The 12,746-nt window shown below is 43.0% G+C and overlaps 1 protein-coding gene across 7 annotated transcripts in view; it reads left to right on the forward strand.

Annotated features, from left to right (window-relative positions):
- The window catches only part of LOC139636253 (interleukin-2 receptor subunit beta-like), a 42,831-nt gene that overhangs the window by 8,319 nt on the left and 21,766 nt on the right, over nt 1–12,746 (forward strand). For 2 of the 7 annotated variants that reach the window (XM_071504136.1, XM_071504137.1), the window contains 2 exons: nt 21–93; nt 1,045–2,697. The exons of the other annotated variants lie outside the window; for them this stretch is intronic. In XM_071504136.1, coding sequence (XP_071360237.1) covers nt 21–93; nt 1,045–2,025 — 1,054 coding nt within the window. In that variant the 3' untranslated portion in view covers nt 2,026–2,697. Of the gene's footprint in view, nt 1–20; nt 94–1,044; nt 2,698–12,746 lie in introns of those variants that run through there. 7 annotated transcript variants of the gene reach the window in all.

The raw sequence follows: 12,746 nt of genomic DNA on the forward strand, positions 1-12,746 counted from the left end.
TATATCATTCTGTCTTTAAGGGTTTACAGGAAGATCAAAGGTTCGCCCCTTCCAGACCCAGGAAAATCCTTCCTGAAGGATGTAAATTTCCAGGTGAGCCTATGAACTTCTCTTCTTATTTCCTTTTCTTTTAAGTTAATCATTGGCTTTATCACGATAGAGACAGTGAGAGATAGACAGGAAAGTTAGGGGGAAGAGAGAGAGAGGGGATGACATGCAGCAAAAGGAATGAGTTGGATACAAACCCAGGCTGCTGCTGTAAGGACTAAATCTAAACAGTTCAGTTTACCCTCTACCAGGTGAGCCACTGGGGTGCCCCTGAAATCCCCTTTTTCTTGGTGTTATAATTTGTTGCAGACTATCCTTGATAAAGATACAGAAACTTGATTATTCTGTCCTGTAAAAATGTGTTAGAACAACCTTACAACATACTAAAGCTGCAGTAGTTAATATTTTTGGCCAATTTGGAGCATAAGAACAAGCTATACACACAACATTGGTGTATTATTTTTGTTGGTGTCAAGTCCAATATTCACTTTTTTTTGCTCTGCTTTGGTGTCAACCAGCTTCTTAGAAAAGTATCTTTTTTTTCTTGAAAACACCTGCCCCCTGAAAAAATAGCAATAAGACTGAACCAAAATTTGGCTCTAAATGTAAAAATCAGAAACAATGAGCTGAACTATTTGGACTGACAGGACAAACGACTGCAGGGAGCAAAGTCATCACATGTAGTTACAGAGCACTCACACAAACATAGGCACAGAGGAGAAAGAGTGAGCTGCTGGCTGCCATGTGTCTGTTTGTAATTATGTGTTTTTAAAACTTATCTCGGGGCTGCAGCTCACTCTTGTATCCCCAAGCATTGTGCAGCCTCAGTGTTTCTGGTGTACCAGCAAAGTGCTGGGCAGGTGACAGGTCTGTTTACAGTGTTGTGTTCATCCACTTTAAATAGGGCTTTATAGTACAGTGCAATTTAATTTTTTTCTGTACTTTTAATCATTCTTCTTGCTCTCACTCCCCCACCTTTGACCTTTTCTTCTCCAGAACTGGTTGAGCCCTCACTTCACCAGCGAATCCTTTCACTTCCCATTGAAACAGGAGGAAATTGTCTCCGTAGAGGTAACCTACACTGTGGATGCTGTCACACTGTGCAAGAAAGAGGCAAGTCTGCTGGAGAAGATGAGAAGTGAAAATAGCTATGAGTCGAGCAGTTCAAGTTTCTCCAACCCCAGTTACTCCCGGCCTCTGGTTTCCTCGCCAACCACCGGGAATCTGGAGCCCTGTGCCGCTGATACACCTAGTGGGTCTGTTGGTAGTAAAGGTGAGGGTAAAACTGCAGAAGAGGAGAGGGAGGAAGAAAGAAAGAAAGAACTGGAGATTCTGCAGTTGCTTTCCAAAGGCAACAACAGTGAGCCAGTGCAGGTAATTTCAGACTATGAGAAGGTTGAGAGGCACCAGGACGAGCAATTCAGGCTCCCGAGTCTTGACTCAGGTGTGTGCAGTGGCGAAGAGGTCAGTCAAGAGAGTCTGGAAGCAGATAGCATCAGTGCGACTGACAGCCATGATGAGGGGTCAGAGGGCAAAGAGCAGGAGAGAGAGGGAGGAAATGGAAAAGTAGATTTTCGGATGCTGTTTGGAGGCAGTGGAAGTGTTTTCAGCAAAGGGTCCATTCAGGTTTGTTCTGGTTATGAGCAAGTCCCGAAGCTGCTTCCTGGCAGCCCTGAGCTTCCGAGCATGGATTCAGGGGTTTGCAGTGGAGGCGAGGAGCAGATGAGTCATGAGGAGAGCCTGGAGGACTTTGATAAGTCCACTGAATCCACAAGCTTCCAGTTTCCTCCTCCTTTTTCCAGTACTATACCATGCTCCTTGCCTTCTGTCTCTCAGCTGCCCTTTAAGTTCTCTGACACGGATTTGAGTCCAGCTCTGCAACCTAATGTACAAGAGAGGATTGCTCTGATGTCAACGTCCAGATCACTGGCCCCCTCTGGTGATGGATATATGCCAGTGAAACAGGAACAGAGTTAAAAAAAAAAAAACAAATCTCTTCAGTGTGCCCAACAGTAAATGCTATACAATATAATATGAAGCATCTGTAGGACTGATGACTAGCTTGCAGACTTCTTCTTCTCCTCTTTCAATAGTGCATTGGTACGGCATGCACCAGAGAACTGTTCTGTCTGCAGTCAACAAAATTGTTTTACTGAGTCTCTCCTGTGCTTATGGTTTGTGTATGTGTTCAACAAGACATGTTACGAATGGAGTAAGCCACTCATTCATCGTTGCACTACTAAAGGTCAAAAACTGCAAAGGAGAACTTTAATGTCATCATCTATCATATGGAAAATATAAAGTTTACTCATTTATATTGATATGGCAGCTATATTAAAACGTACTGCTGGTGAAGATGAATAAGTAACACACCTCAGTGAAAATATATCAGTATATCTATGTTAGAATCTACCCTTGTTTTCCCATTTCTTTCATTCCTCTTCTCAATAAAAACCTGTTGTACTTCGTACTTGCACCAATGTCTCCTACTGCACTGAACCTTTAGTGATGTCTCTCACTTGTAATTGCTTTGGAAAAAAGCTTCTGCCGAATGAGCAAATATGAATGTAATAGTAAAAGCTTATATTAATAAAGGGATGAAGGTTTTTTTGGGTGAACAGCCACTGTTGTCACTCACCTGTCACGTCACTTGTTTTGTTGTTGTTTTCACTGTACACTGTACACAGTGATGATATGCAAATGCTGAAAATGCCAACGTTGTCCGATTTAAGATATAATCCTGATAATGTTGTGTGAAGCTCAGTTAAACAGAAATGGAAATAAGCTATTCCTGCTTACAACATCAGTTTTGAAAAGAAAAAGTGAAAAAGCAAAAGGTGTGGTACACCCTGGACAGGTCACCAGTCTACATATGGAGACTAGAATTACCACCTTGTGGTTGTATGCCTCTGTGACTCAGACTAGTTTTAGATTACATTCATATTTATCCAGAGTCATATAAAATATTAACCATTTGTGTAAACTTTGTCATAATTGCTCTGGGAAGTCTTGAGTAAGGCTAAAAAGTGTAATGTGAGGTCACCCTGACATTGACCTTTGACCACCAAAGTCTAATCAGTGCGTCCTTGAGTCAAAGTGGACATTTGTGCCAGGGATTTTTTTTGAAGGGATTCCCTTTAGGAGTTCTCCAGATATTGTGTTCACAAGGTCATTCACACTCACATTCACACCTGTGGGCAATTTAGAGTCACCTACATGTCTCTGGACTATGGGATGAATCCAGAGTTCCCAGAGGGAACCCACACAGGCATGGAAGGAACATACAAACTCCACACACAAAGGGCCGGCCAACAAGTTTGAACCCAGAACCCTCTTGCTGTAAGCCACCAGTGCTAATCACTGCACCATCCTACAATAAAACTGAGACAAGCACTACTTGTTTGATAGATAGATCAATACTTTATTAATCCCAAAGGAAACTCAGGTATCCATTATCTTAAATAATAATAATAATAATAATAATAATGATGATGATAATAGTAATAATAATAATCAACATTATTTGTATAGACTACCCACCACATGTTATAGAAACAATATGAGAAGGTAAGGAACAAATAGATATGAATGAATAAATGGGCAAATAGGCAGTATATTACCATAAATACAGATGATGCAAAATGTCATTGTAAACGTAATGTACATAAAAATAGAGCTGTCTCTGTAAAGGATATATACATGGATGGATACAAACCCCTGCAAAGGTGAGCACTGTTTATGAATTCTACTTTTGGGTGTACACACAGGACTACAAGCAGACTGACCCACTGCAGACTTGATCCTCTTGTCTCTGACAGTGGCTTTGCTCTTGCTGGAACCAGCTCCATTACAGTGGCTGAGCTGGGGGCCTGCTGCTTCTTCTTTACCTTACTGACATCTGGCAGGGTGCACAGGACATAGAGAAAGGCAGAAAACAAAAATTAAACAAGGAAACATATTTGTAGTAGCTATGTGTCATCAAACAAATTTTAAATCAAACATAAAAATCAAAAGGCCACTGATGTTCCATGGGGATGTGGCTTAAGCAGGCAAAATAATCAATTTTCCAAACAAAGCCAATGTGTTTTTCTTTTGATTTTTTTTAGCCAAGTAAGTAAACAGATCATGTTTCTCAAGCCCTGGTTAAAAAAAATCCGGGTGCTTGCTGATCCTAAACCTGTCTACCTACCTAAGTAACCTCAAGTGCCCATAGTTTTACCCAAATCAACAAAATACTAGTTAACCAAAAATAATAAAAATAAACAAATGATCAACAAGAGAGAATATTCTGAAGAAGTAAAGGAAATTAATTAAAGGGATCCAAACTCAGAAAGAATGACAAAAAATATAGAAAGACCAACAAACAAAATAAATAGCCTTTGCAATATTCCACTATGTGCCTGGGTAACTGACCGGCCAATGCACTAAAGCTTTTTGAATATAATTTTGATAATAATTTTACAATTACTGTAATGTGATTTAAGGTTACTTTATTTTGCTTTGTCATAAGAACAAAATAATAAATACTTAATCAACTGGGATTCTTAACTTGTGATGGTTTATTGTCAGTCTTAAATTTCTTCCTCAATAAAGCAAAAATGAGTATCAGGTCAGCAGTTTCCTATTTTAAAACAGCAGCAACGAGGTTGGTGCTTAGGTGTAACCATGAATCAACACTCAGCATTACAGACAGTGGTCGGAGGGCAGTTGGATGCAATGCTGTTATTTAGAGGCTAAACAGACCTTAAATATCATCGCTATGCAGCTCCAGTCCTCTACTGACATCCTGATTTAATATGAGATTTTGTTGAATTATTTAAAAGGCTGGCTTTGGAGCTGAACAGCAACACGAGAATCATGGATGTATTATAAGACCTGGATGCCGGATCTAAAAATGGCGCCCATTCAGTTCAATACAAGTTGCTCGCCTGGCGCATACGCCGAAAAAGTTTCTGGCTTCCGGGTTACTTCCGCGTTATGCGGCCCATAGAGACTGTGCAGTAGTGTCACTCCCATCATGCCTTTGGGCAATGAGAACGAGTGAAAAACGTTCTTGATCTGGCGCTGCGCGTTCACGAGTGCGTTCATTGTGTGCACATCCTGCTAAACTTTGATTTATCAGTCAAAAAACTGTTGCTGAGTGACTCTCGGTGCTGCAAAATTGAGACAATAAACATTTACAAGGTCTTTCATCTGCATTTATTTAGGTTTGTTATTCTGAGTTTACTGTGTGTGCCATCACCACCGGAAGTGATCAAACACTCATCAACCTCATATCATTTTACAGGCTTTATATCTGAAATGAATTCAAGATCTTGCTGACTGAGAAGAAGAGTGCATTTAGGTGAGGGATCAAGGTGGAGCTGCAGAGGGAGCAGACTCAGCTGATGGAGATTCACGCCCACAGATAAATTCTTTAAATCATGTGTCTGATAATTTCCATTGAGTTGTATTGATATAAGACACAGACGGTAAAACAAGCTGCTGCCACTGCCCCAGACAAAGTGACGAGAGACGAGGAAGTGACGTCCTCACTGATGAGGTGAGACTGTCTCTCAGCATCTTATCACTTATTGTAATACATTTAAAAACCTTTAAATCTCATCTCTGGTCATTTCCTTACAGGGAACAAGCTACAACCACTGCCCCAGTGACAGAAACATTACAACTGACGAGGAAGTGACGTCCTCACTGACGACCTGCCTCAATGAGAGGACTGAGTGCATTTTCATTTTGACCCCTAAAGAGCGCAGTGACATGTAAATGTAAATGCAGTGGCCTGAGGGCTGTTTGTTCATTATGTTTAAATACTGTCGCTGCAGAGCAGGTTCAGTCTTTGAAAATCATCATTTTAATATGTTCGTAGGTGAGTACACACATGAGTATGTGAAAATGAAAATGCAAATTGGAGTACTGCATTTTCTTTTTAAATGATACTTAAATAAAGCGTCCTGTGGGAAGTGGGGTCACATGACTGCTGGGCGGAGGAGCACAGGTGGAGAGCTGGGCAGCTCACACAGGTGTCTTGAGTTTTCTTTGTTCTGTGTCCTGAGCTCATTCTCTGTTTGTCCCTCAGCTGAGCTGCTCTCACCTTTGTTCCTGAGTGAGTCGTTTATTTCATTATATTTCCTCAAGTCATGTGTATTTTGTTGTTCAGTGGTACATTTAATCTCCTTGGTTTATTCTCCCACCATTATATATTTAAAGCGATAATGTTTGTACTGATTTTGATTTAGAATTGTTTGTTGATTTATTCAAGATAAAGTGATAGAATCTGACCTGTATGTTCGCTTCCTTTCATTTGTAGACCTGTAACCACTCACACCCGACTGACTGAAAGCAAAAGATTAAACACCTTCAACTGGAACCTGCTTGTCCTGCTTTGCTCACATTCATTCAGTCCAGTGTTTTATCCTCGAACACATACATGTGTCAGAAATCTCAATTCTATCATGGATTTTTTTTTCAGTTTCAAGTTTATATGATAATTCTCTTGAAGTCTTCTACAGGCTTTTGTAATGACCTTAATGTTTATAATTGAGTCTGTTATTTTTCTGCTTTGAGGACAGACCACTATAATCATGGATTGGACGCTACAATCATAATCAGGATTGTGCATTTAAAGGAGAACCGACCCTCTGACAGAACTCACTGTTCTTATTCCTGAGCCTCAGAACAGTTTGGTCAATATTTGTGAACATGCAGCTCTTCACTGAAGTTAGAAACCAAAGAGGGAACATTAATGTTAGATGTCGACCCGGTTTGCTCTTTAACAGTGAACGGGGCTCTGATCCTGTGAGGCCATAAAATGTTTATATCATTTCTCGGCCCGAAATCAGATTCAAATTTCAAATTTTGTGCCCAATTTAAAGCCAAATTTGACACAACACAGCTACTGTAGATTATAGGGTTAGCAAGGCAACTCTTTTAATTTCAGCTGCAGATGATGAGAACAAACCTTTGACTTCTTTAGTCTATTGTTCCAGAGTCTGTTTTTCTGCTGTGTTTGTTCATTTGCTCTCAATGTGAGTGATTCGATTAAAGACTGATGCATTTCCTGCATTAAACATTTTCATTGATCACTGACAGATTTTAATCAGTATTTTGATGGAAGACACAGCTGCGAACATTTCACAGTCAGTGTTGTTGTGTTGTCTCTGGAGGATTCTCTGGTTTCCAGCTTTAGGTCAGAGTGACGTGTTTTCAGACACAGACTTCACTGTTCCTGGGGCCCAGGAATCACTGGAGACATTTAAGCCTTTTATTTATTCAAAATGGACAGTGTGTTTCTGAATGTTGTGATTATTATTTACCAGTAAGTTAAACTTTGTGCACAGCTGTTGTTGGGCTTCTACCTTCACTCACCGCTGCAGTTTATGAACTTTAAACATTTCCTTCACCGGCACTTCCTGTTGTTTCTGGCCTTCATGTTTCTGCTTTAATATTTCCCGTGTGTCCAGGAGACAAACCGGAAACAAACTGGTTAGACTCGTGACAGTGTGGAGCAGGTGGAGCAGGAAGAGGAAGCCGCAGAGCCGCAGAGAGCCGCTGTTTATCCGCTGCCCTCCTGCGCTGATTGGCCAGAAAACGCGCGTCTTCTTCTTTAAAAAGCAACAACAAACAAACATGAGGCAGAAACTGAGGCTTTGCTCTGTCAACAGCCTCCAGCGGATCTGCGCCTCTGCAGCACCGAAGGTAAGAGAGGTCACTTTATTCATCAGAGCCTGTTTAGTTGGAGGACGAGTCCTTTGCATCATGAGAGAAATGAACTGAAATATTGATGCTTGTTGTTTTGTTTGCAAAGAGGGAAACTCGGCGCAAATGAGACGCTGAATATGTTGAACAGAGTTTTTGTAGCCGCTGAATCTCTGAAGTGATGTTATTGTTGGAGACACCAGTGGTGAGCTGATGCAGAGACAGTGTGACAGAAGTTGTGCTTTTGTTAAAATCTTTGTGCAGATACAGAGCAGACAACTGTGAAACCAGCGGTGGGTGATCTGACTTTGGCATATGATCAACTTTTAATATGAATGTACAGATGCCTTCATTAAAGCTGCTATATTTAGAGAGCCCTGGTTAATGTCCAAGGTTAACGCTGCTAACCTGCCCACTGCCACCTGTTAAACAGCTAGCATGCTAACCGCAGCTAGCCTGCTGCTAACCGCAGCTGGCGATAGCGGCCCTTGTTCTGCAGCCTGGAGCATTTGGCTCACAGACATATATTATATTATATATTATTATATATTATTATATTCTTCACCTGAGCAGAACAAGAGCTGACGTCACCAGCCAATGAGACACCTGCGGTAAAGGCGGCACACAGGAGGCGGGGCAGCTGGTTAGCAGCTGGTTAGCAGCTGGTTAGCAGCTATTAGCAGCGACTTCACTTTCAAATCAAAGCGCTTATAACACCTCATAAATAACTGTGCTGTTTAAAAGAATCCTCCATATGAGCTCAGTGAGAAATGTGGTTGGTTGTGGCACAGTTTGTACATGTCAGACAACATTGTTGAGGAAGAGCTGCTAGCTAGCTAACATCTGGAGCTAGTGTCAAAGCGGCGAAAGAAGACGTCGTTACTTCCGGTTGGGACTTTCACAATAAAATCTGTGGAAACAATGTAGATCGTGATAAAGCTCGAAAGATTGACATATGACCTTTGGCCAGATCGCCCACCCCTATGCTCAAAAATTACAAGTACACATTCTGACTTTTTTTTTTTTTTTTTAACTGAATCTGATTGGACAGCAACAATCCCACAAAGCAGAGTCCAATCAGAGAGCAGGTGGTTCCTTTACCTTCATCTCTGCCTATACCCTGAAAGGTGCAGTAGATTTTCAAGATGGAGGGCAGCATGGGCTTGAAAATCTACTACGCCTTCCAGGATCTGCCATGGAGCTGAAGGCAACTGAATGATCTGCCCTCTGACTGAACTTTGTGATTGGATTGTCATTGTCCAATCAGTCAGGTTTAAAAAAACAATAAAAACAAACAAAAAAAAATTCTCTTTTTTTTTTGGCACCAGTAAATGCCACTTAAACCACAACCAAGTAATGTAAGGTTTTAAATCTTTCCAGGATTCCTGTGAACAGTATCTGCAGGTGGAGCTGTGTGCGGTAACCTCCTTTGAAACTGATGGGAGCTAACTTCATAACTTGCACTTGACTGAGTTTATAATGGTAAGTGAAATGAATTATTTCAAGTAAAATTTTTCTGAATATTGTTTTGTGAAAAGCTGCCTAAAATGTCTTGATTTGCCCTGTAATGGAAAATGTATTTTAGTATAACTGCATGTTTTCATAGAGATGCCAGGACCCACCTCAGGCCAGGACCACATCCTGTATGGTGCCGCACACCCAGCAAGAAATGGTAAGTCATGGGCATGACTCCATCACATACCTATACCTAAACTAGGATTTTGAGCTTATAAAGTGATGTTCACAAATAATTCCAAATGTAATTTTAAATCAATCTTTGTAAACCTGCAAAATCTGTATGAGAAACTCAAGTATGTACATGTGAAGACATTGTGCTTGTGTAGAGGAGATTTGTATTTGTAAAAAGACCGTGTGATTTTAAAATCTGACCAAATGAAATTAGTGGTGAGGTAACACAAAGACACCGTGGAAGAACTGCTTTTGTCAATGTCTGTGTATAGATACAAAGCAGACAACTGTGTAAAACTTGGTGTTCAAAGTTCCTACACAGTGTGTGACACTGAATTTACAAGCACAATTTTGACGCCATTCTTGCACCTTAAAATAATTGTACAAAGACAGTCCAATCACAAAGCAGAGTCCAGGTGGTTCTGGTATCTTCATCTCTGTCGCACATCCTGAAAGATGTGGTAGATTTTCAAGATGGACGACAGCGCTGGCTTTAAAATCTACTACACCGTTCAGGATCTGCAGCAGATGAAGGCAACAGAACCACCTGCCCTCTGAGTGGAATCTGCTTTGTGATTGGACCGTCTTTGTCCAATCATTTTTAAAGTGTAAGGATGGAATCAAAATTGTTCTTGTAACCTCAGGGTTGTACACTGTGTAGGAATTTTGAGCATCAAGTTCTCCAGTTTTCTGCTCTGTATCTGTTCACAGATTTGGCAAAAGCACCGTCTTCCACAGTGTCTTTGCGTTACCTCGCCACTGATATCAGTTGCTCAGCTTTTATTTTTCAGTTCAGTTTCTTTTTACAAATGCAAATCTTATTTGCACTTTTCACTGTACACTAATAAGACATAACAAGCTGTACTTGGTATCAAATTAGACAAAACTAGAATTATGTTCTTAGAAGGTAATTTACAACACATTAGAACAGAACTATGTTGTAAACTAAAGGGAACTTTTTTTTTTTTTTTACAGCTTGCATAGCTTTGGTGAGCAAAGTGGTGCATCAAACAGAGTTGTTACAGAGTAGCTCCTCAGTACTTCGTCATTATATCACAATGAATTACTTCACAACGAATAGAGACGGCAAGTTTCAACACAAGTATTCATATTTGTAATCACATCCATGTTGGTTTTTTTTATAAATTAGTGATGACAATTAATATACTTGTTTGGAAACTTGCTGTGTCTGATTGGTTGTCAAGGAACTTATTTGATGATGTAATGATGAATTAATGATGAACTACTCAGTAACAACTCTGTTTGATCACTTTACTGACCAAGACTCTACAAGGTGTAAAATACCACTTTATCTACAACTTCACCCTGCAATGGAAAGTTATTATATTTAATACAGTACCATTGCATGTTTTCATAGGGATGCTGGAATCCAACTGGGGCCAATACCACACCTTGTCGTCCTCCACGACCAGCAAAAATGGTAAGTCATATTTATGACTCCACCCCATACCGATATAGGCTCAAATTAGGGTCCAAATGATTTTGAACTTGTGAAGTGATGTTCACAAATAATTCCAATGTTTGTAGTTGTAAATCAACCTTTGTAAACCTGTGAAATGAATCTGTACGAGAAAGTCAAGTCTGTGCATGGGAAAATGATTTTTTCCTTTTGACAAAGACATTTGTATTTGTTACAAAGAAAAGACTTTGTGACTCAAAACTATGAACAAATGATCAGTGTTGAGATTAAACAAAAACACTACATAAATAAATGGTTTTGTCAACAACTGTGCTGATATAGAGCAGGAAACTGTGAAACTCTGCTGTGTGTGTGACTTGCTGAGTTTTACAGTTTTCAGCTTTTTATCTGTACACAGACATTTACAAAAGCATTTCTTTTATGTGTTAAACCCTCACCACTGACCATTTATGTAGTTTTATTCAGAGAGTCTGTCTTTGTAGCAAATACAAATGTCTTTGTCAAAGGATAAATTTTTTTTTTCACATACACAAACTTCCATTTCTCCTGCAGATTTATTTTACAGGTTTACGAAGTTTGATTTACAACTACAACTTTTGGAATTATTTGTAAACATTACTTCCCAAATTCAAAATCATTTGGACCCTAATTTGAGCCTATATAGGGTCGGGGGAGTAAGTCGGGGGAGTAAGTCGGGGGAGTAAGTCGGGGGAGTAAGTCGGGGGAGTAAGTCGGGGGAGTAAGTCGGGGGAGTAAGTCGGGGGAGTAAGTCGGGGGAGTAAGTCGGGGGAGTAAGTCGGGGGAGTAAGTCGGGGGAGTAAGTCGGGGGAGTAAGTCGGGGGAGTAAGTCGGGGGAGTAAGTCGGGGGAGTAAGTCGGGGGAGTAAGTCGGGGGAGTAAGTCGGGGGAGTAAGTCGGGGGAGTAAGTCGGGGGAGTAAGTCGGGGGAGTAAGTCGGGGGAGTAAGTCGGGGGAGTAAGTCGGGGGAGTAAGTCGGGGGAGTAAGTCGGGGGAGTAAGTCGGGGGAGTAAGTCTCGCGCGAGGCTGAACGAGCCCGATGGCTGGGCGCAGGGCCGCCTGGGGGTCGGGCTGTCCAGCCTCGCGCGAGGCTGAACGAGCCCGATGGCTGGGCGCAGGGCCGCCTGGGGGTCGGGCTGTCCAGCCTCGCGCGAGGCTGAACGAGCCCGATGGCTGGGCGCAGGGCCGCCTGGGGGTCGGGCTGTCCAGCCTCGCGCGAGGCTGAACGAGCCCGATGGCTGGGCGCAGGGCCGCCTGGGGGTCGGGCTGTCCAGCCTCGCGCGAGGCTGAACGAGCCCGATGGCTGGGCGCAGGGCCGCCTGGGGGTCGGGCTGTCCAGCCTCGCGCGAGGCTGAACGAGCCCGATGGCTGGGCGCAGGGCCGCCTGGGGGTCGGGCTGTCCAGCCTCGCGCGAGGCTGAACGAGCCCGATGGCTGGGCGCAGGGCCGCCTGGGGGTCGGGCTGTCCAGCCTCGCGCGAGGCTGAACGAGCCCGATGGCTGGGCGCAGGGCCGCCTGGGGGTCGGGCTGTCCAGCCTCGCGCGAGGCTGAACGAGCCCGATGGCTGGGCGCAGGGCCGCCTGGGGGTCGGGCTGTCCAGCCTCGCGCGAGGCTGAACGAGCCCGATGGCTGGGCGCAGGGCCGCCTGGGGGTCGGGCTGTCCAGCCTCGCGCGAGGCTGAACGAGCCCGATGGCTGGGCGCAGGGCCGCCTGGGGGTCGGGCTGTCCAGCCTCGCGCGAGGCTGAACGAGCCCGATGGCTGGGCGCAGGGCCGCCTGGGGGTCGGGCTGTCCAGCCTCGCGCGAGGCTGAACGAGCCCGATGGCTGGGCGCAGGGCCGCCTGGGGGTCGGGCTGTCC

Source organism: Trachinotus anak, unplaced genomic scaffold (genome assembly GCF_046630095.1).
Source record: "Trachinotus anak isolate AG129_WGS33_773 ecotype Australia unplaced genomic scaffold, CSIRO_AGI_Tana_v1 ptg000019l, whole genome shotgun sequence".
Classification (NCBI taxonomy): Eukaryota; Metazoa; Chordata; class Actinopteri; order Carangiformes; family Carangidae; genus Trachinotus; species Trachinotus anak.